A 24445-nucleotide genomic window follows, 5' to 3' on the forward strand; every position below is an offset into this window, starting at 1 on the left:
GAAAAATAATTTCACCTTAATAAGAACCTTCTCATTTGATTTGCAAGAATTAATATATTGAATTACTTAAGTTTCGGCTCCATATGACGAACGTTTTTCTTGAATACTATATACGCTATTGAATTTTTAAGGGTTTACAATTCTTTTAATTAAAATTATTTGTAATGATAATTTGTAATTATTCGGTCATATTGTAATTTGTAAACTTTCTATCTTTTTAAACTGGGCGCTCTTGGATGAACCATGCATTAGCCAATCAAAACTATCTGAACCCTTGGGCAAAACAAATGAGTAAAGATGAGTAAAGCGTAAATTCAAGTCCGAGTGACGATGACGGAAGGCAATTCACTCGAATATGTTATATACGTGTGTTGGAGGTAACGCTCACTAACAAAAGATGAAAGAGTCATCAGCTAAACCCAATGAAGATGAAGGAAACACCACAACAGCTGTTGAGTGAAATAATATGTATTTTATTGTGATAATGGAATGTTTCATACCTGTCACATGAACTTTCTAAATTTATTGTCATTATTTTCGACTACTTAAAGGATGCAGAAAGTAGTGATGGTGAAGATAGTAGTAGTGAGTCTTCGGAAGATTCGGAACCAAAGTTAAAATATGCTCGGCTGGCAAATGATGTGGTGAAAATACTCTCAAAAGATGAAGCCAATTGCATTGCTGTCCACCCCAAGGTTAACGCCCACCCCATCTATTGCCTGCCTGTATTTAATAATTTAGATTACTGCGGATTAATTTTTGTTTCTTTTTACAGTTCTTATGCCTTGGAACTCGTTTTGGTCAAATACATATCTTAGACCATCAAGGGAACCAGGTTGTTGATAAACAGTTATGCGGTCATTCAGTAATGGTCAATCAAATCAGTATTGACCATAATGGTGATTTCATCGCGAGTTGCTCAGATGATGGAAAGGTAAGCTTGATGCCATGGCGCTCATTGGCAGCATATCCTTAGTTATTAATTTCAACAAAATATGGACATTAAGCTCAGTAAGCAGTACAAGTACCATAGATATAGTTGGATGTATCTCTCACCTCCATATTTTACATTTAGGTGTTGATATATGGCCTGTACACGACTGAAAACACACACAACTTCTCAACGGGAAGGCTAGTAAAATCTATTGGTATTGACCCAAACTATTACAAGTCGGGTTCAGGAAGACGTTTTATTACAGGTATGCCTTTTAATTGATATATTTTGCAAAGTTTTTTTCGTTTTATTTCTGTTAACTCAACAGTGTTAATATGAGTGCTATTATTCTGGTGTTTTCTCGGCAAGACTTTCATTTTGTAAGAGGTTTGCTTCAAGGGCAGGATTGCATTTGGCCAATGTTAATGATTTCCTATCATGTATTTGTTTTCAGATTCAATTTTTTAAACTATTTTAAATTTGTTATCATACTTCATCGGAGGGTATGAACTATCACTGACTTTCAACTTTTGATTAATTAATTACATAGAAGTCTATAAGTAATGGTTAAAAGTAAATAACATTTTAATATCTCCATTCATTATAATCAAATTGGATATTGGGGACTTGAATAAATGTTATTATTTTCTTCCACTTTGCTAGGGACTACCACCCTAGATACTTGATATTTATCTAATATCAAAACAATCAAACCATGTTTATTAAATATTACAGTAATCATTTCATTCACCAATAATTTTTGTGTCATCAAGGGGATGAGAGGCTGACTTTGTATGAGAAGACAGGTTTCCTGTCGCGGCTAAGACCAACCGTGTTAGGTGAAGCTGGAGGTATTGGAGGCCTAGCCGTGGCACCTGGAAGCTTCAGTGGAGGCCTTGTAGGGAACCTGAAGTGGAGAGGTCATTTTGTCGCTTGGTCTGCGTATGCTGGCATTCGTGTGTATGACCTAACTGCCAGGTGCTCCCTTGGGCTCATCAAGTGGAGACGTTTACCTGGGTAAATGTGATACCTCTGGTATTTTCATACATTCCATGAAAAGTAATAATATTATTCAATTTAAAGTTATTTTTCGCCTTAACAGTAGAACATTCCTTTAAGTGTTGCCTTCTCGGAAGCAACAACTTGTATCGCTCGCCAAAATGCAATGTATCATCCAGAAAGAAGTGGTCTCTCCAATTTGTAAATTGGAAACAGAATTTCCAGTCTAGAAGTGTTTTGCTGTATATTTTGTTCCAATTTCTATTTACTAGTATTTTATTTATATATTGCTGATTCCAGGATTAGTTCCATTGCATTCCGCCTACTAAAACATTGAAGAAAACTTTGATTGCAAAAAGGTAGTTTCATGCCAAGTCCTAATTTTCACAAAATATTCGAATTTGTGCTAGGAAATACTGCCAACGTTTTCTTCCTTGCATATTGGGCATTTTGATATAACCTTATAATTTAGGGGTTAAGTTGCCAGGGTTAGGTGGAAGGAGGGACTACCGAGTCTCAATTTTCCGCGAAGAAAGATGTTTGATTATTATTATAATAAGTTGCTTGGAGGCACTGTTTTCATTTATAAGACTTAAAAGATATTGTAATACGGGTTCTAAGCTCTTTTCAGATGTAATTAAGTTTGGAATAAGTTTGAAGTTTTTTATGTTAACTTTTCCCTTCGTGTTGAGTTTCGACTCGTGCTTATCACACTTTGCTAGTCCCAGCATAAACCAGGAAGAAATGATGCTGGAGCAAGCATCTTTGCCTCTGTGAAATCAGGAAAATTGTGAAATATAAACACAAGAACCTAAATGGCATAATAAGGCGAAGGAGAAGAGTGGTGATGTGTGTATATGTGCCTGCTTGCAAGTGATGTGTGAGATTTACTGCTCCCTCTAACTGAGGTAAATTAAGCAAAAACATCACATGTTGCAGCATCCCAAATCCAGGAAACTTGGGACAGTGATTTTCTTATGAATTGGACCTCAATTGGTGGTGAAATCATAACACAAGCATTTTAATTTAAACAATTTTATGAAAACCAGAATTGTGAGACATTTCTTGCAAAAATCAAATTTTAGTTTCAATCGTCCTTTTATTTATTATGACCTAATATGATTGTTATTTTTTAATGGAAGATGAACATCCAATTCCTGTAAAATTACTTTTATCAATACATCATTCCTTTTTTTTTATAAACCCTTCATGTAAAGTTGATTGTTTCATATGCCTGTTTGTTTTTGTGGGTGATGAGTGAGCTACATCCCTAGTTGATAGTTTTAATATTGAGAGCACCAATTTAACTTCAATTGTGCTCAACATGGCAACTGTGGAGCATTTTTGTTGTTAAAGCAAATTTTGTGAGTAGAAATAACTGTCTTGGGTAGCATTATGTAGAATATATATTGTTTCCACACGTATTCTCGTAGTTTATCCAGATTTTGTGTTTGTTACTTTCTTTTGCATCTTATGTGTACATAATATTGAAATCATGGTACTCAAAAGATTATATTTGCTAATAGCCACAAATCTGTACATTTGACAGATGTTTTGATTTGTAGGCTTTACTATTTTGTGATTGTTGATGATTATATTCCTATTAAAAATGATTTCCTTCCGGGTAAAGTTTCCATTAGTTATTTTGGTTAATAAATGTGTTCATTATATTATTAACTTTGAAATAATGAACCTGGAAAAATGGGGTTTGCCATTAGAACCTCAACAAGTATTGAAAGGAGTGTGCGACTGTTTTATTTTTGGGATTAACTTGAATATTTCATCCTGAAATGCTGATTTAATTTTTACTTATTCATATTTTCAAAATGTCTTAATTTGTTAAAAATTAGCAACTTTAATCCATCATATTTTGTCGAAATTATAGTGCATTAGACGTAAATGATTGTTGTTTGGTAACTTATTCCATCTTTCTGGTGTAGTGCTCTCCCTGAGGACTACAGGTGCAATCTCTGTTGGCGTGATGATCACACACTTCTTGTTGGCTGGGTGGACACTGTGTGTGTTTGCGTTGTTCGGAAACGAAAAGAGAGTGAGTTGCGCGCATCACTTTCTCCATTGTCACCTGCAGCTATGACTTCATATGCCGAAGTACTTCCAGACTTTGTTGTAGAGCCAGGTAACACTTTGTTCCACGTCTGTTTTCATTTTTTAGCATGTGTTTCAATATATGTTACATTTAATGTAATTGTTTGCACCATATTTTGAATCTCAGTTGAACCTGTACGTATTTTATTCCTTTTTGACTTGCCTTATACCATGTACATAGACCATCCACCCGGCATTTTGGTAATAGGATCTTTGGGCAAGTAAATTTACTATTATTAAACAAATGGTATCGGAGAGGCATCATTGAGATGTCAATTTGGGTGTTTTTTCAGTTACCAAATACTCTACTGTGCGCCACTGTGCCGCAGATTATTCATACTTTCTATACAGATTACAGGGATAAATGATGTCAAAGAAAAAACAGTATTGACTCTGTCAAGAAGAATCAGTCAAACCTGCGTTTGAGTTGGGAGAAAATATGGAGTCTGATTAGGAGTTCCTTGGAATGCATTGATATCTGGATAATTGTTATAACGAAAAACATTCAATCTTCTAATTATTATAATCTTTATATCTATCTATGTATTCTATAATTATAATCTTTTAATCTTCATTTAAGCTTCTAATTATTACTTAAAATAATTAGATGTTATTTCTTTTTTAAACAAACTACATTTTATTTCATTGAATTATTATTGGCTTGCATGAAATTTTGCCAGAGATAATATGCTTACTAATTAGTGTTTTCATTTGAAACCTGAATTTTAATAACTTAACTTAAACACATTCATTTGAAAAATAGCTTAGGTGCTCTATAACAAATTCATACTCTGTACGCATATATCCTTATATTTTAGACTAATTTTTCCGTCAGTGGTGAATATTCTGGGTATTGTGCAATCTGGAGTTACATGGAACGTTTGTAATATGTATTCTCTTTCATTGCAGTTTGGACTTTTCGTACGGATTTTTTCATATGTGGAATTGGACCTCTGGGAGAAAATCAACTGGTCATCCTTGGTTTTTCAAAAGAGCCAGGCGATGATGGGAAATCACAGCGACCACAGGTGCATGTGGTGGAACCAAAGAGTGCGGTTTGGCCCACATGCCAAGACGGGCCAAATCCAGGTGGTGAAGGTTATGTAAAAGTTTGTTCTGCAAGCCTCTCAATGCAGCAGTATTCAGAATACAAATGCAATGACTATCACTTGGGTAAGTTCAGTATAATCAAGGTTTTATAGAAGTCCATCAATGCAAGTTATTCTGTACATTGTTGACTATATTTTACATTAATTGTAAGCTAATCACGAGGAATATAGAGTACAATTGAGGACGTATTTGCCTGTTTAACTGATTTTGAAAAGGCATTTGATAGAGTGAATTGGGAAAAACGAATGAGTGTATTGCAGAAAATAGGAATAGATTGGAGGGACAGGAGGCTAATCCACAACCTGTACATGTCTCAGACTGCTCAAGTACCAGTGGGGAACATTAAAATAGGAGGGCAAAAACTAGAGCTGGTAGAACAGTTTACGTATCTCGGAAGTGTTTTGGACCAACACAGTCAAAGAAGGAGGGACACCAGAAGAAGAATGGCGCTAGGCAAAGAGGCTTTCAGGTGGAGGAGGGAGTGGATGGCAGGAATGTTGGGTGAAGATATTAAGAAATAGATGAAGAATAGCATGGACAATTTTCAAAATGGAAAATCAAGAGTTCACTGTGGTAATTGCATCATCAAATGTAGGTAATAAAGTACCTCAATTGTTCCTGGCTCAACATTGTGGAAATTCATTTTAATTAAATGAAGAATACAATGTATCTTTCCACTGTCCTTTATTAGCGTACAACCGGTTTCAACGCTCAAGCATCATCATCAGGTACAAAATACATCAGTCGCAGTCCACTAATATACCAATCATGAGGGAGAGGAGGGGTGGGTGAGAGAGGGGGGAGAGAAGGAGGCGAAAGAAAATGGAGTTGCGATTGGCGTTGATGGGGAGGGGGAAGAGGGGTGTTAAGCATCAGGACAGGTGCTTGGTTGGTTTAGAGTGGGGTGGGGTGGGATGGGGGGTTTGTCGGGTCTATCTGTGAGGGAAAGGGGTACTTTCTGGATTGGGAAGAGTTGTTCAAACAATAAATCATTAGCCAAATGACCCGTTTTTAAGTTCTTTCTGATTTCAAGTTCTTCCCACTTGTCCATCCTCATTCCTTTTTCACTCTGGTGTAAGAGTTCCGGGTTGAGATCACTCCCATGGTTTTCTTCCCATGGATGTTTGGCGAAGTGTGATTGTTTGAGGTCACAAGTTCTAAAACAGCGTTTATGTTCCTCCGCCCGTGTTTTTAATGACCTCCCTGTTTGACCTATATATATAGCACCACAGTCCCCACAAGTTAACTTATACACACCACTTTTATTTTGTGTACATATTTTGTCCTTAGTGGTAGTCAAGAATGATTTTAAGTTATTAGTATGGTAAAAAGCTATTCGAAATTTCTCCCTTGGAAAAAGGTTGGCTAACTTCTGTGAAATTAATATGGGAGTTTGCACCATTTGTAACCTATTTCCTCCACATTAATTGGTTTGAACAAAAGATTGTATGCTTTGGAGGAACATTTTCTTTGTAGTATTTTGTCAATTAAATTTTCTTTGTAACCATTTTTCATTGCTAAACCTTTAATCGTTTTGAGTTCTTTAGCAAAATTACTTTTGGAAAGAGGAATGGCCAACAATCTGTTTAGAAGGGAATGAAAAGTGGAAAGCTTATGCGATATGTGATGGCGGGAGTTGGAGGGGATGATGTGGTCTGTGGTGGTACTTTTCCGAAAAATTGCAAATGCAAAGTCTCGTCCCTTTCTCGACACTGGGATATCTAAAAAAATTAATTGATTATTCTGTTCTTTCTCACAAGTGAAATTGATACGTTTGCAATGGGAATTCAGGTCGTTCATAAACTTATCTAACTGTCTATCAGTGCCTGTCCATATAGCAAAGATATCATCTACATATCGAAACCAGCAGTGAATATTCTTGGTACAAATTGAGGGGCTGCTGAATATTTTACTTTCAAAATCGTCCATGTACAAGTCAGCAAGTAGTGGTGATAACGGGGACCCCATGGCTAATCCATCCACTCGTTTGAAGAAATCATTGTTAAATTGGAAATAATTTTGTTCCACACACAATCTCAAAAGTGACATGAATTCGCTGAGGAAGGGTGGTTCGGCCCCAGCACTTTTCAGCACTCTTCCTGCCTCTACCAATGCTTCCAAAACCGGGATATTTGTGAAAAGGTTTTTGACATCAAAAGACATTAGGATATGTTTGGAGGGCGGGGGACCTTTCTTGAAAAAAGAATGAGGGTGGAAAAGTGGTAAGAGCTCAAAATCAGGAAGAATTTAAAAATGGGTCATTTGGTTAACGATTTATTGTTTGAATACCTCTCCCCAATCCTGGAAGTACCCCTTTCCCTCACAGATAGACCCGACAAACCCCCCCATCCCACCCCACCCCACTCTAAACCAACCAAGCACCTGTCCTGACACTTAACACCCCTCTTCCTCCCCATCAAAGCCAATCGCAACTCTATTTTCTTTCGCCTCCTCCTCGTCCCCCCCCTCTCTCACCCACCCCTCCTCTCCCTCATGATTGGTATATATAAATGGACTGCGACTGATTTATTTTGTACCTGATGATGACGCTTGAGCGTTGAAACCAGTTGTGCGCTAATAAAGGACAGTGGAAAGTTACTTTGTGTTCTTCATTTAATTAATAAAGTACCTGTTTTGGGGTTATACCTGAAGAAATAAAAATTTTTGGAAGGACTGAAAGCTAATTGAATAATTATGATGATTTTATCCTCACTTAGGGCCATTATTTGGTGGAGACTAACAATGATGTTTCCAAGATTAAGTGAATTTTGTCATTAGTAGATAACTTGTGTACGTTATAAACTATCATTTAAAAAATAACCTTATGATTGATCATTGACATTTTGCAATGGCACGTGACCTGTTCTGGTTTTGTGATGCAAATGTTGAGAGAAATGAATAATTTTTGGTAGTTTAGTTGGCCCAAGATGGAAATTGAAAATATTCCCAGTTCTTTTTATACGTGCTGACATTGAAGCTCCACTACCTGCACTGTTTAATGTTGATGATATTATTTCTTATGTGAGTGGAATTTTTGGCTGTTTTTACTAATTTTGGTTAATTTGACTTATGGTTACAAAGTGTGGGGAAGTGTAGTCAAATTTTGCTGTGTAATTATTGATACAGTAGTGCTCAAGAATAAAAGATTATTGTTCTACTAATTGATAAGGAGTAGCGGTTGAAGCTGATAAACCTATGAGTATAAATGTAATGTTATTATTTTTCTGAAATTTGCATAACATGACAAATTACCATTGCCAAAATGCCATGACACCATCCATTTTTGCATAAAATTGATCAAATGAAAAAATTATATAAAAATAAAAGTCCCATGTTCAAGCCAAAAGCACTGTGTATTTGGCTCCTCCGGTACATTGCATTTGATTGACTTATATTTTGGATTTAATAATTTTTGTTTTGTTTTTCAGAGTGCTTGATTGAAGAAAGTAGATTTTTCATAATGAACCCTAAGGACTTAATAGTCGCTAACCCTTGTGATGCAGATGACCACATACAGTGGCTAATGGAGCACAGGTATATATATCCATGGAGTAAATGTGTGTGAGATTGTTCGCCATCCATGCATTATAACGACTTGAATTGCTATTTTCAAGCTTTTAAGTGTTTGCAAGACATGTAATATGGACTGATAGCATCCTTTGCATTTCTTTAGTCACTACGAGATGGCGTTGGAGGCTGTGCGTGGAAATGATGGAAGATGTTTGCCCAAGCGTTACAATGCCCTCAGCATTGGCAGGGCATACCTTGACCACTTGCTTGCCGAGAATGAGTTTGAGAAGGCCGGAGAGCTTTGCTGTAAAATTCTCGGTGGGAATACAAGCTGAATGTTACCATATACCACATTAGTGTTCTTGGCTAGTCTTGGTTATTACGTTCATAGCAATTAAGTTCATTTGGCATACCATTTGGGGCCAAAAGTGTAATTTGCCATTGTGATGAATGATGCTGATGAAGTCTTGTCACGGCTGAACTCAGTTTCAAGTTCTCTTGCCAATTTTCTGTCTCATGTGGAATTAACTGTGCGTGTATCTTACTTGATGTGCTGAGGAATTGAGTAGCCACTTTGAACGTTAAGGGCTCACCGGTCACCGCTCTGGTAAATGGAGAAAAATCAATGTTCACTTTTGTTAACCACAGGTCAAGACAAGATCCTCTGGGAGGAAGAGGTTTATAAATTTGCACGGATCTGCCGTTTAAGGGCTGTGAGTAAATTCTTGCCTCGAGGAGAAGAGGGTGTTGGGGGCCGAAAGGACTGCCAATTGGATCAGCATATCTATGAAATGGTCCTGTATGAGTTTCTGAAGCTGGAGCCTGAGGTAATTAATTACTGAGTTATGAATATGTGTATTAATAGTTGGCTTTATTTTTTACTTGTTTTTATTGGTTTCCTCTCATAAGTAAATGTGTAATAGGAGAGGGATGGCGTACGAATAAGAATATACATACATGCGTGCCAACCTATCGAGTGATCGCCTTGGAATTGCCCGTAGCACCCTCCCAGCTCTGCATGCCAAAAGAATTACTCTACGTGGCATAGGTTTGCCACCCCTTTTATAGGATGTTGGGCAACCACTGCCAAGTGAAAACTTGCTGTTAAGAAATTGTCTGATCCATTAAAATTGGCACTTTGTAAGAATAGTGTAATTTTCTGTGAATATTAAAATAACTGGCTGAATATATCGAAGGGACATAAAAAGCATTAGGATAGAATTCACCGTGAGATAGTTGAGAGTTGGCTAAATTAAACACGCATAAAATTTTAAATTGCATGATTTTACTAGAAAATATGATTTCAAGGAATTTCATGACCTCACCATTTACTGGGTCGCTGTTATATACGTATTTTCCTCCAGTATGTAAATGTCCTCGTGAGGACAATATGACTCGTAAGCTTTAGTCTAATCTTTAAATAAGCAGGAAAGATGTTCGATTCCACTAATTGATGATGGAAATAACATGCAATTGTTTGTCGCCCTCCTTTTGCTAGAATCGGTGGGAGATTTGTTTTCTGTTATTTGTTCCTCCATCATGAAGAAATTCCTTATCTTTTGTGATTTTCATTTAAACTTTAAAAAAAGTAGAAAACTTAACTGATAAATATCTTTTATGTGCTTCTCTGAAAGTATTAGAGGTCAGGTGTTAGCACTAGTTTGTGTACCTAATTGTATAATTTCCAATGTCCAACAATTGGTAACTGACTCATTTCTAAACGCATGTCTGCTTGGTGGAAGGGATTTGATGGGAAGGGAAGCAACCTACATTAGGAATTAACTCATTTTCCTCAATGCATCATTTCCCCTAAGCATTTTTTGTGCCTGTTTGGAACAGTTTTGTACTGACTTGGCTAAATCCCTCGGCTTTAGTGGGATAAGCCTCGGACAAACATCTGCGGGATTGTGCAACTGTGGGAAGGCAAGCATTCTTCATACACAAAATATATGTCAGTGTTGTTGATGTTTTGGGGTGTGGCTTTTCAACTTTTGGAGTTGGTGAGGGTGGCTGACCCCCTGGATGAGATCCCGTGTCCTCCAGGGAACACCGACTGGGCTGACAAACATTTTCAAGTACGCTCTGTAAATAACCATTGGATCAAAGATACAGGCATTCCATGCTTGGTCTTGATATGAGTGTTAGGTTTTAAGTTAGATCCATTTGGACATGAAAAATATATTCTTTAGAAAGCGTTTTTATTAATGGTTTTAGTTTGCTGTGAATCCATTTCATTTTTCTGCATAATTGCCATTCACTTTTAAATACTTGATGTAATACTGCACCGGCCTCTGTAAGTCCTCACCAGAGAAATTCACCCCTGGGTATTGAACTATGGCCTCCACTCATCATTCTTTGTTGCTCTTAGCATTGCTCAGCGAGCATTTATGGTACCCACCCACTTTGATATTCTGTGATAATCGTGTAAATAGTGGTTCATCCAAAAGGAGGACATTGATCTGCCCGAGCACTAATCATCATCAACGGTCGATCAGATCCCCGTTCTCGGTGCGCTTGTTGGTCGATTGAATTGGTCTGGATACGGGGCCTGCCACTCACCTCTGCACCATGCACAGTTGAGTGGCAATTTTTGAAGCCTCGGCACCATTGTCCGACTATTCCCTTCCTTCACTTTTCCGTTAACTATGCACGACTCCTGATCAATTTGGCCGGCCGATGATCCTTTTTGTTCTCCACAATCGTGGCCAATTATGTGCTGCGCAAGTGGCGGAAGCAAGCGTTCTTGTGTGCATTGTTATGTGAATTCGCCGACAGGCAAATGGCTTCTGAATCAAAGGAATAGCTTCAGTAGCTTCGGAAACAATCGATAGGAGACGCTGCTTGCATGCGACTTCGTTCTGACCACCCTGTGTTAAAATATAAGAAACAGCCCTTGCCGTTCGAATAAGCCTTGCTTGATCTCACTCTTAGCAAGTGTATGGTTCACATTAAGAAATATTTGCCGATTCCACAATATTTAAGGCATTGTCGAAAGCCAAGAAGATGATGGGAAAGCCTAGGGGAGAATTCTTCCTCCTGTCTTAATTGGTACCAGTTTAATGCATAACATTTTCAATGAATACACCATGTGGGTTGGTTGAAGAGTTCTTAAATTGCTGGTCGGCGACCTGCAAAAATGTCTGGAGATGATTCTCAGTGAATTGAATTACAAGCCGCAACCCTCTCTTGTTGAAGTCTCATCATCTAAAGGTGGAGTCTTGTCTTTGCAGCCATTGGTCTCTCTCTCCATTGCCACTCTCTTCAGTTGATTGTAGGTTGTTACTCTCCCAGTACTTTTTATGTAATCATTAAATTTCTTTCTTGGCCTTACTCTTCCTTTCTTTCCTATTGTTTTCCCATCCATTGAATGTTCCAGGAAGTTTTAATGCCTGAGAGCATGTCTAGCAAATTTAATTTTCCTTTATCCATCTCTTTTATTAAATTCCTCTCCTCTTTAATTTCTCTCAATACTTCTGTGTTGCTTTGATTGTCCGTCCCTCCTGTTCTTCTCCAAATCCACATTTCCAATGCTTCCAACCCCATCATTAAATTTACTGGGGGTTCTGTCCTGCTTCTAGAAACTTATCATAGCTTTGGTTTTCTTCACTTTTATGTTCCGTTTCCATTTATTCACAGCTGTGGGCAGGGTTTTGAGCATTTTATCCATATATTTGGCTGATTTTGCCAGGGCCACAGTATCATCTGCAAATCTAATGCAGTGTGCATTTCTTTCATTTGTTTTCTCCGTCATTGTCTCTTTAGCCTTTTCAGTATTTAAGTTAAGTAGATATGGGGAAAGAAGTTGTCTTGAATCTTTGTCATTCACCACAAGGTGGTGTGGTTGGATATTTCCCTTCATTGAGGAATGAGACCTGAACGGCATTTCTCGACCCCTCCTGTACCTTAGGAGACCTTGTAATCACAAGAAGGAGTATTTGTCCTTACTTCAGACCATTGCTAAGGTTATTTTGTGATACAGGATGCAAAATACATTCAGGATACCCGTTTTGCTTTGGACCAACAATGTGACTTCCCAAGAAAGAATTTTCATTCGAACAAGTTAAATTATGCCAAGTTTTTCCTGAATGTAATATCCAAGCATTAAATTATTTATTTACATTTACAGGGTGCGATGCCTAAAGCTGGACAAATTTCAATTTGAATTTCCTGCCATATTGTAGTTCCACTGGAGGTTGCGATTGGCATTCTTGAATAGTAAACAGAATGGCCGAGATGTTACGTGCAAGTGCGGAATACAATCGAAGAGCCGCTATTATCGAAAGTGTTCGCGCTGGGCATTATATTTGAAAATAGTTAGATTCTTCTTCTGGTACCTCAGATCAACTGTTTATGATATTGTGGCCAAGTATAATGCTTTGGAGAAGTCTCGGGAAGGTTTCACTATCCTCATTTGAAAAACAAGTGCTTGTCTGGATTTTAGTGCCACACCCTGTGTATTTTATTGCCCTCCCTTATTTTTACCCTGTACACCTTTAAATATGGAAATGCTTCTTTGAAAAATATTAATTACATAAATGTTATTTTTTTAAACATTAGGGTTTCTTGAAATTGGTGAAGCAGTGGTCACCCAAACTATACAATGTCCCTGCTGTTGTGAATGCTGTAATGGAGCATGTGATTGTCATCGATGGAGTTGGAGGAATTAGTGGGATTGTCAGCGAGAAGAATGGAACATTGTCTGGGGATGGAACGAGTCAAGGAAAAATGAAAATGCTTCTTCTTGAGGCCCTTGCCATATTATATTCCCACGAGGCGAAGTATGATCGTGCCTTGGCCATGTACCTCAAGTAAGTGGTGACTGTGCGTGTGTGTCGTAAGAGTGTGTGGTGCTATTCTTTGTTTGTCATCAATTTACGTGAACGGTAAACATCAGCAAAAAATGCTTTGGATCTTTATGCATATTGATGCTTCGAAAGGCGATTCCTTTTTACAATTGGAATTTTTCAATGGCATTGTCTCAACTCATGAGATTAGGAGTTGTTATTTGGGCTTCCAAATTTAAAATTAACTGATTTGTGAGTGGTGGAGATTTTGAACAGAAAACTTCTAGGTCACAGTAGTAATGAGGACATTCCTATACAAATGTTGAACTGGTAAATTCATGTTTTAAATCCAAGTGTTGGCAATCACCATTTTGTTCACCCAGGGCCGCGATACGTTGGCAACGGCTGCATGTTTTGGCTGGCATGGTTACAGTGGAGCCCTTGCTATTGCCAACTGTATGCTACACGGCATTAGTGCCACTTTTTAAGAGTAAATTTGTACTGAACGGTGGTCAATTCGAATTCCCAGTACTTGTGCAATCATTTGGAGGTATTTTAATGGAAGAAATTTTAAAAGAATAAAATATTTTCCCTAGAAAATAGAAATAGCCAAAGAAATTACTCATAACTGCTCTTGCTGTGCCACATAATACAGTTTTGATGGACATCATCAATAATCATGTTGCAAACTACCAGCTGGGGCTTTGACCATTTGATGAAATTCAATATTATGGAGGCAGAATGGCAGCTGAAGCAGTGCAAAATATCTTATCTTTGAAATTGTGTAAAAATTAAAGAAATCTTTGATTTTCTGTTTGTCAGAATGTGATGGTTAACTAATTATAGCACAGGTAAAAGAACTACCCTGCATGTGTGAATTCCAAATGCCCGAGTCATTAGTGTGAGGTGAGTCCTGCCCTAAACCAATCAAATTGACATCTGGGTTGATGGGTTTGGCTCTTTATTTCATGGCTTAGAAGTGCTCAAGATGGCTTCACCCCTTCACTGTTGCTGTAAAGTTCATAAATGCAATTGCTAATTCTTTCTTTTTTCTTAAACGAAACCCTCTGTCTTGATATCTGAGCTCTTATCTATTCAATTGTGCTTGCATATCTTACTTCTACAGCCTCTGTGTTCGACTCCACCTGTTCATCTTCTCTATTACCATTCTGTTCTCTTCCTGTAAATTTGAAGATTTTGTGTCATCTATTACATAATATTGGTCTGACTTCTTTTTAGAATGGAGCACCGAGATGTATTCCAGCTCATTCGAAAATATAAGTTGTATTCATCTATTCCTGACATGGTGATTGGCATAATGAATTTGGATAAAAGTGAAGCCATTTCCCTTTTATTGGACACCGAAAATGTTCCACCAAGTGCAATTGTTGAACGCCTTAGTTCTCATCCTGATTATCTCTACCAGGTGAGCATTGTCGAGAATTCGACGTTGGATGTGACGTTTTGCTTGCTTGTTATGTATTTTGCTGTTGGAATATCCTGAATGGCAAATTTCCGACAATGGCTCAAATATTAGCTCATGATGACGTGATGCTCACTCCTTCAAAAACTATTTCAATATTCTTGGTAATTCTGCGTATTAAATTTTTATGTGGGCTTAGGGGAATGCAATAAAGTTTTTTTTAAATTCATGCCATTTAAATGGAAGTTTATTAATGCAAAAGTTCCTCTTTTTTAATTTGGACTTAAGTTGGAAATAAATTACGTAAGAAGAAGGATATTGACCATAAATATAATAAAAATAATGAATGAGGAAATGAAATATGAGATTTTAAATTTGGAGTCTCAAATGTTGTCCCTTTGTGGTGTCCAATGCCTCTTCACAACTTGCCAGTGTGGTTACATTCATGCGGGTGCCTTTCATTGCTGCCAATCCTGGAGTAATACAGTCATATTTTTTATCTGCCCCAATAATTGTTCTTTTATCAGTATTTAGATGCCTTGGAAAGCAAGGACACCAAAGGCCATTCCCGTAAGTATCATGGCCAATTGATGAAGTTTTATGCTGAGCGTGACAGACAAAAGTTGTTACCATTTCTTCGTCGCAGCGACTTCTATCCAATACAACAAGCATTAGACATTTGCCAAAAGAAATCTTATTTTCAAGAGATGGTTTATTTATTGGGTAAGAAAAATGCTCATTTATGTTCTCAAGATCAATTTATTATTATTTTTTTAATTTTCTTCCTCTCTTGTTGTATTTCTTCTTAGAGATTTTTTAACGTTTTTATTTAGGACGAATTGGAAGTACAAGGGAGGCTTTGAACTTAATTACCAAAAAATTACAAGATATAAAGGAGGCTGTAAACTTTTGCAAGCAGCATTATGATATGGAGTTGTGGGAAGACCTCATAACATATTCACTAGACAAGCCAGGTGAGTACGTAGCAATTTTAGATTAATAACCAGGAAAATTATAAGAACTTATCATGATAATCATTGTAAGATTATAATTTGATGATTGTTCTTCACGGCTTGACTACGAGGTATTATCATGGAATGGCTCGTACTTTGAATTTTGTATCCCTTTTCTCTCATCCTCTTGGTTTCAATAAGCATTGTGCTTAATCCAATTTTGAAATTATATGTAAGGCACCATGCTGAATGAATGAGCTTTTTACATCATTTCCAAAGAAGTTCGTTTGGGTTGAAAGTGGAATCAACTTGCATTGAGAATTGAATCATAAAATTAAATAGTCTAAGGGAGTTTGAAAACCTTGGAAGGCCTTAATTTAACTTAAGTGATAACCAAATGGAGGGGGGTAGCAATGGGACTTCAAACTGCCTTGTCCGGAAAATAATGCACTCTCTTGGAGACCTTTATTTAAAATTTTCTGGAGAGTCAAAATTCAATCACGTAATGTGCATTTTAATAAAATTGAAACTTAAAAATTAAGGTTTGGGGACAAACTCCAATTTGATAGGTGTTGTCTTTGTTGTTGAAAGTATAGAGAATGAAATCAAAGAAATGCTGATATTCTTATATCAGCATTTCTATATAATGATATACCATTCTCATTCATATAATTTGGAGACTAAAGTTAGGAGCTTGGTAAAGGTGTAAGCCTCCTGCATTCCTTTAGGGGCTTTGGTGAAGAATTAATATCATTTTGGATAAAATACCAAATCAATTCTCAGTGTCCCCAGAATGCCACTCTTATGAGATGAAAAGCTTTTATGGCTCGTCGCACATTGAAAAGCAAAAGTTTAACTTCTTTTTGATGTTGTTCATCCTCTCCATTTGCCCTTATGAGGATTCAAGAGCATAGACACTTAAGTTATTGCTTAATGGCATTCGGGGGGATGCAATAGATTTCAATCCCATTTCTCGGCCCTGCAGTTAACCTATGGAAAACAAATGAATAGTTCAAGTACCCCAAAGTAATATCATGCTTGGTCAATCACTAAATATTCTTCAATTAGAATAATATTTTGCATTGATGTAGAGCACAATTGGAACAGAAATGGGGGTTGAAATGAAAGGTAAGAGAAGATGTCCATTTTTTGGCCCTATATTGCATTCATGTTGATTAAGTATGGTGAGATAGCATGTGTACGTTCAAATAACATTAATTAATAGGAATTTTCAGAAGGATATCAGTGGAGTAAACAGGATTGCAGCAGCTATTTTAAGACCAATGATGATGTTTTTTTGTATTTTTTTAATTTCTGCCATTTTACTATTTGTTGCTTTAGGATTAACTAAGGACAATATCAACTGGTCAAAATTTGCCTTTTTTTTAAACTTCTGAAATTGATCATTGAATTATGAAAAATACCCAAACCTTGTTTAGGCATTTTTCTTGCTACTTCCAAGTCGTCATTGTAATTGCTAAATAATGAAATATACAGAACAATGAGTAATATTTAATCAAATTAAAATTATGTCATAAGTCATTTAAATTCTTTTAATTTGTCCTCTTGTTGATAAAAAATTATGTCCATTGTAATCTAAATGCCATGATTTTGTGTTGTAACTTATGGTTAATGGTTAACTGAAGGCCTTTGTTTTATCCTATTTAATTGGACACATTTGAAGGACTTACTTAATATTGTTTTGTTTTAGAATTCATCACGTATCTTCTTCAAGAAATTGGAACATACATTGATCCTCAAATTCTTGTTCAAAGAATTGACACGAAAATGGAAATTCCTGGGCTCAAAGAGTCTTTAGTCAAATTGATGCGTGGGTATAGCCTACAGGTGAGTGTACTCTGGGGTATTTCAATGTTTTATTCATTTTTGCTTCTTCAGATGTTAACCATCATTTAGGAAGCAAATTAAATCTATTTTTGCATTAAATGTATCGTAATAATTCTTATTTAAATATCTTTCGTGGATCTCCTCATTTAGAAAAGGATAAGCCCTGTGCTGGCCTGTAGCACTAGGGGGTATTGTAAGTGTTTTATTGCTGAAAAATAATTGACTGAGTAACTAAATTCGTGTATTTAATTCTAACGACTTCTCTACAAATTCACCATCTTGAGTTATACATTTCTCCCAGCGTTTCTTGACCTTTTGAAGGCCATCATTGTGCAACTCGGTACATTGTGTCAAAAACCCCAACAACCTCTTGTTCGGCGTCATCTGTGCGGTCAAATCTCCAACCCCGCAATGGTTTTTTTGATTTCTGGGAAAAAAGTTGCTTGAAGCAATCTGGAGAAGAGGGTGGATATGGCAAAATTTCAAAGCCACATTTTTGCGGTGATTACTGGTTGTGCAGTGGTAATCATTGCAGGTCGTGTCATGTTTCATTCTGGAAAGGAGTCAGTAGTCTTCAAACTCAGCGTGTTGACACCTTTGACGTGTGCAGTTCTTCCCAAATAATTTTCCATGCACTGCGGTTCTGAGCAGTCTCATTCATGATTATTTGAATGGTTGCTTTTTGGTCTAATGGGATGAAGTCAACTTCACTTTCTTCACCATTGCAGCATTGTCCGTCCGTGATAGCTCCTTTCATCATTTCTGTGGCACATTCAGCCAGTTTTACAAATACATTCTCTCCTCACAACTGCATCATGTGATGGGCTATCATTTCCATAAACGGCGTGGAGTTGCCGGCCACTCTAACCTTTCAACTGGAGTAACTTAATCACACTGTGAGCCTCTTATCTTCTTCATACTGTGAGTTACTGTAATCCTATCTCTTCTTGAAACAAAACAAATTAACATTAATAATGATAATTTACAACATTGTGTACAGAAGTATCAATTAATTTGCAGAATAAATTTTATCCAGATATCTTGGTTATTTTTTGGTGAAAATCAATTTAAAATGCTACCACCCAGTATTTGGTAATCAAAACTGAGATGTGGTTTGGGAACTCCTTTTATGATTCTAAATAGTCAACCACTCCATAGAGAGGTTTTGACCAAATCCTGTATATTATTGCTCGTGATCCTATGATAAAAGTACAATTAGTGCTCTTAAGGCCCTACACAGTCCTATTCCTATAAAATCAATCTTCAACTCCACAAACTTCATACCCTCCTTCGTAATTTCCAAAACGAATATTATTATACTCCCACTGTCTCACTTGCCCAATTTCATTTCTTTTACTGTCACTTTGAGCACCATATAGCCTTTTCTTATTTCTTCCATTAACTCCTGCCTCAAAATTTAATGCAGCAACTACTGTCTTCCCCTACTTTGACAAATACTTTAGGCACCACTTTAAAGAAGTTCAAATTGGCAGGGTAAGTGATTGATCGGCTTGTAATTACTTACCTTTTGTTTAAGACTTATGTGTGTAAAAGTATGGGGACGATAGAAATTATTTTTTCGAGCATGAAATTACCAATCTGAATTTTGAAACAGTGTAGTGAAAGCATTGAAACCTGATCTAATAACCATTTCCAATGGCCCATGAAAATGTGCAATTGACTGGGGAAATTAAATGCTCAGGTCAATATCAGGAGGGATAATGCTCTCCCGTTAAAATAATTTATATAACTTACAATTTATCTCACTTCAAGACTTTTAAGAATGGAGACTTATTATCATAAATCATTGTTCTTAATAATATTTTCTCCAGTAATCAAATATTTCTTTGTAGGTCTCCGTGCAAGAAGGCTTCAAAAAAGTTTTAGTTTCAGATTATTTTAACCTTCATGAAAAAATGGTTACCACACAGCAACGAGGGATTGAAATAGATGGTAACTAGACTTTATCTGATATTATGTTGTTACAATCAGCAAGTTACTAAACTGCAAATTCACTGTCAGTCAGTTAAAGAGCATATGTAAATGTGAATTCTAATGTCCGTTAGAAAAAGTGAAGAATGAGGATTTATGTAAAAATGAAGCTGGGATGAAAAATACTTTTGAAATATCTAATTTCGTGTTTTACAAATGACATAATTCTCTAAATTTTCTAAAATAATATAAACAACAGCAAATTGCATCCTCAATCATGTACCAAAATTGTAAACCAAGAGAGAATTAAAAAGTTACAAATACACAACTGCATGAAAAATCCATACAAATAAGAACAACGAATTGAGTAGCTTCAGTAGGCGTGATGTGGTGGAAGTTGAACAAAATGAATAAACTGATCGAAGCACTTTTCCACTTGATGACATTTTTTTATATATATGACTGGGTTTTGATGCATTACATCATCATCCTGCCTGCCTCCTGGCGTCGTCCCGGCTACCAATGGTTTATTGCTACCGACTGCCGCCATTCACCCAAGTGGACTTCTTCCCACCCTAAGGCTATGTGTACTGTGTTTTTTAACAAGGTCAAGATGCTGTTTTTCCACTATTCCTTGTAAACGTCTTCCTTCCCCCCCCCCTCTCCCTCCCCTCCCCCCTCGTTTCGTACCAAGTCCCCTCCCCTCCTTCCGGAATCTTAAATGTGTATAAGATGGCACACAACTTCAGTTAGTTACCCGATGATGATGTTATACTTTGGAACCCGGTCGTGAAATGAAAAAATTTTATCAAGTGGAAAAGTGCTTTGATCAGTTATTCATCAAATAAGGAAAATGTTTGATTTCTCATTATGTTAGTGTTTATGTGTGTGTGTGTTTATGTGTGTGTGTGTGTGTGTGCTTGTGTTTATGTTTGTGTTTGTGTATTGTTGTTGTATTGGTGACAACCAGTCTAGGTTGCTCAGGATAATGTAATGATTCTAAAAATGCCGTGTCTTTCAAAATCAGTGCCGCCATTTGGCTGCCCCCGTGAAAACTGATTAACCGTGAAAAATGTGTTAATCCTGACAGAATTTCTCTCATTTTGATCAATTGTATAATAAAAAAGACCCAGTTTTGGAAATTGTGAAAAACAAGGCAAACTTATCATTTAGTCCAATCTAAAGGTCAAAAAGTGATGTTTTCAGATTAATGCAAAATAAATGAACAATAGGAAGTTATCCTTTATACGCTAAGGTTTCATAGCTTCAACAGCTAAAGGAATTTCTAGGTTGCTGTCCATGCTAAGAAATATTCTTGAATTGTGCTTCTGACCTCTCTTGTTGGGGAGTTTGTTAATTAGGGAAATAGTTTCATTTAAATTGGCCTTGTATGTTCTTGCAATGCCCTAACAAGTGCTCAAGTTAGATTTCCACTCGACTTGGTGTTATCAAATGTTAAGCGCAGTCTTTAAGAAGTGATCGTGTGTATAAAAATTCACAAATGCCAGTTATTACCAGAAATTTTATGAAAAATATAATATTTTTGTATTGTTTTTCAGAAGATCAAATCTGTGGAGCATGTAATAGGCGAATAATTAGCAAAGGTAAAATTTTCCATTTGTTCTCTCTTTGACTGTTTGATCGAGATATGTACATATTAAGGGTTTCATGTCTTTGAAACAAAGCTATAAATATTACAATTTTGAGTGGATATTAATTATTACATTAGAATCCTAATAGTTATCTGACAATCCTAAGATTAATTAAAATGTAATAGTCGGAGAGTAATAAAGATTTTAATTTTAAACTTTTTTTTAAATTTTTACTTTTAATGATAAACTATCACATAAAAATTCTATATGAATAAAGTTTAGAAAATTTTTCCTGATGCTTTTTGTGTATATTGTCGTAAAGGATATAGTTCATGTGGTGCATGTATGCCTGATGAAAACATGATTTATAACAAAATGGGCCTCGTTCAAAATATGATTAACCCTGAAATTCCATGTCATAATTTGTGTAGTTATGCCAATAAATTGCACTTTTAGTATCGATGTCTTGCTGCTGGTTAGTTTCATAGATTTTCATGTGCCAGAAATTTCTTGGGTATATATCAAATATTCAGGTGGTCTACTAACTTTGAGAATAGGTAAATAATGGTAAACTAAGGTATGCTCTTCTGGGCATTTAGTAGGTGTTCTAGAATACTTTGTTTTCGACTAATTCTAAGAAAGAATATTCCTAGTTTGTATTATCTCATTAAAAAACCTCCTGGTAGCTAGGTATAATTGGTTGAGAGTTATGCTTTATATGTACAAGTATTTTCCGAATGATGCCATTTGTGATTTTTATTATTTGGCATAATGGCATTGTTCTCCTTCATCCCCCTCAATCCAATCCACCATTAGCCTCCTCCATTTGCGCTGCAAAGATTCCCTTGTGATTGTGACCAATGTCTTAGAATCCTCTCGATTAATGACACCAATATACTATGTATATAGTATGTATTTTCAATTACAATGGCAAATTCTTCCTGCACCATTGTTTGCAATTCTTATTCAAGAATGTTATCTTTGGTGTAATCAGCAAATAGCCCTCGAATATTTGTGGAATTTCTTGAGGGGTATGTAACTGAATCTCTGAATATAGATTTATTGAATGAAGTTTTATTGGTGAATGCCGTTGGAAATTGGGAAACTCAGCAGCAGACATAAAGTATGTATCATTGCTTACAGGATGACGTTCGATGAGGGTTAGAAAGAAACTTTTCACTTCCACAGTAAAGATTTAATATTTTACGACCATGGTTTCCATGCTGTGCATCATTGAAACCATGCTCGTGAAATATTAAATCTTTATTGTGGAAGTGAAAAGTTCCTTTTTTACCCTCATCATGAAGGAATTCCACAAAGTTAAACCTAACGCTGTTATGTTTATGATGACATTTAATGTGTATCAATCAGAAAGTTTTATGTTTTTAATAATGAAATTAAGAGAGAGTGTAAAGAAGTCTCGCATTATATGAATTCAATGTAGGGCAGTAAATAGCATGGTAAGTTGTAAGTTGAGATGGGACTTAAAGAATTAATTAATTGAAAAATTGTCATGATGGTAGCTACAGATTATTAGTTTTTATGATTTCGTAAAATATAATATTTAAAAATGAAGTGCCAAGAATGAAATGCTGGGACCTTCATGAGGAATATAGTTCCATTTCTCAAACTGACGAGTCATTTGACATGGCCTTGGAATCTTCACTGCATACAGGGTCTGCCAATGACTATAAGTGGTGAAGCACTTATTGCTTAACATTCATAATTTAGTGTGTAGATCTGAGTTTTGTATTAAAGCCAAGGCTATAATAAAAGAAACACTTGGAAATGGATCTTTAGCTCCAAGGTTTACCATCTGCCCTGAGGTTGAATATGATATTGAGTAAATCATAGAACTCTTTGCTTGCTTTATTCCAGATGCAAGGCACACCAGTAATGTGATGGTGTTTTACTGTAAACATACATTCCATGAAGAATGTTTTCCACTTCTTGACAGTCAGGTCAGTGCTTAAATTTGGCATGTTTTTTTCTGCTTGCTGGCTTGGTAGCAGGTGAGTAGAGCCTGGGGACTAGGGTTTTAATTCAATTAATGTTGGTTGGTTAGGGTTACTAAACCCTAGCCTTGTAAGTTTATGGCTTGTAGAAATTTCTGGGAAACTGCTGGCATCATTTGGAAAGCAACTAGCGCCTGTACTTAGAATGAATAACTTTCAGGTATTGCAGAACTTAGCACAAGATAAACCGTACCTTCACGCAATTGAATAAATAGGGGCACTGGTGTTTATTTGGTTTCTATTTAAATTTAATCTTTATATTCTCATGGAGCTGCATACTGCAGGTAAAAAAATCGAAATGAATTGGCATCTTAATGTGACTTGTCTTTCAATTAATAAGAAGGATACATACTCCAAAGATATGGTTTCAATGAGCAAAGACATTGGTTTTCTGAAATGTTTTGAATCCACTCCAGACAGTCATTTCATAAATTTTCATTGTATTTTTTTGTAACTAGTGCTCATATTGATAGATTAGCTCAGCGGTCAATAGCGTCATTTAAAAAGTGTGTGGTTATAAAAGCCTAATTATATCAAACCATGTGTGGGTTCTAAAAATCTTACTTTATGAAATTAAAATTGAAGCTATTAAGCCTCTAAATATTGACTCTGCTACTCTTCCCAAATTGTAGAAAGATGAGTAATGCCCTTTGAAAACAATCATTTGTCTTGGCCTCTATTTTCTTGCAGTTGTTCATGATATTGTCAAAGTAAAACATTTTTGTGTTTTAATATGTTTGTGTGGGCTTTGGTGCAATGGGTAAATTATAATTTTGTGTGACATCAAGTACTGCCCAGTAGTTCATTTAAAATCCTTGCTTCTCTAAAGGTCTATCAATAAATCCATAGTTGGTACACAGTTTAATAGACTAAAACTCTCTGCCAGAAATGGAGTGGTATTCATTAAATGGGTTTATGATCTATGTAATTATTTATTCTGTTTGCATCAATAATTGTCATGGGCTTTGAAAATTATTTTTATTCCTTTACAGAATTGTGGTATATGCCATTCTCAAAAAAATCCTAGTTCTCACCATTCATCTTCACCATGCAGGAAATGATGCGGTCATGTTGTCTTGTTATTTTTATGTGTCTTGGCCGTGAGGAATGAATCTCCCGTGGGATATCAATCATCCTTGGGCTAAGTGTCATGCTCGGTCAATAGTGCAAATGGCCTGTTTTATGGTCTCTCTATTTGTAATTAACTATTTGTTGTCAATAAATTGCAATTTTATTATG

The 24445-nt window shown here is 36.2% G+C and overlaps 1 protein-coding gene across 2 annotated transcripts; it reads left to right on the forward strand.

Annotated features, from left to right (window-relative positions):
• The first annotated feature begins 313 nt into the window (after nt 1-313).
• On the forward strand, nt 314-24445 carry lt (vacuolar protein sorting-associated protein light). Of its 2 annotated transcripts, XM_071594693.1 has the most exons (19): nt 314-451; nt 552-695; nt 776-934; nt 1076-1199; nt 1708-1951; nt 3874-4070; nt 4949-5212; nt 8578-8683; nt 8823-8977; nt 9308-9486; nt 13217-13467; nt 14683-14869; nt 15394-15589; nt 15700-15840; nt 17531-17667; nt 19521-19620; nt 21159-21203; nt 23070-23152; nt 24199-24445. In XM_071594693.1, exons 1-19 carry the CDS (start codon nt 398-400, stop codon nt 24265-24267), a joined length of 2835 nt encoding a protein of 944 aa, XP_071450794.1. In that variant the 5' UTR covers nt 314-397; the 3' UTR covers nt 24268-24445. The 2 variants fall into 2 exon arrangements, with proteins under 2 accessions (XP_071450794.1, XP_071450795.1); XM_071594694.1 differs by lacking the exon at nt 21159-21203.

This window comes from Hetaerina americana, unplaced genomic scaffold (genome assembly GCF_022747635.1).
Source record: "Hetaerina americana unplaced genomic scaffold, ioHetAmer1.1.p SCAF_67, whole genome shotgun sequence".
NCBI lineage: Eukaryota > Metazoa > Arthropoda > Insecta > Odonata > Calopterygidae > Hetaerina > Hetaerina americana.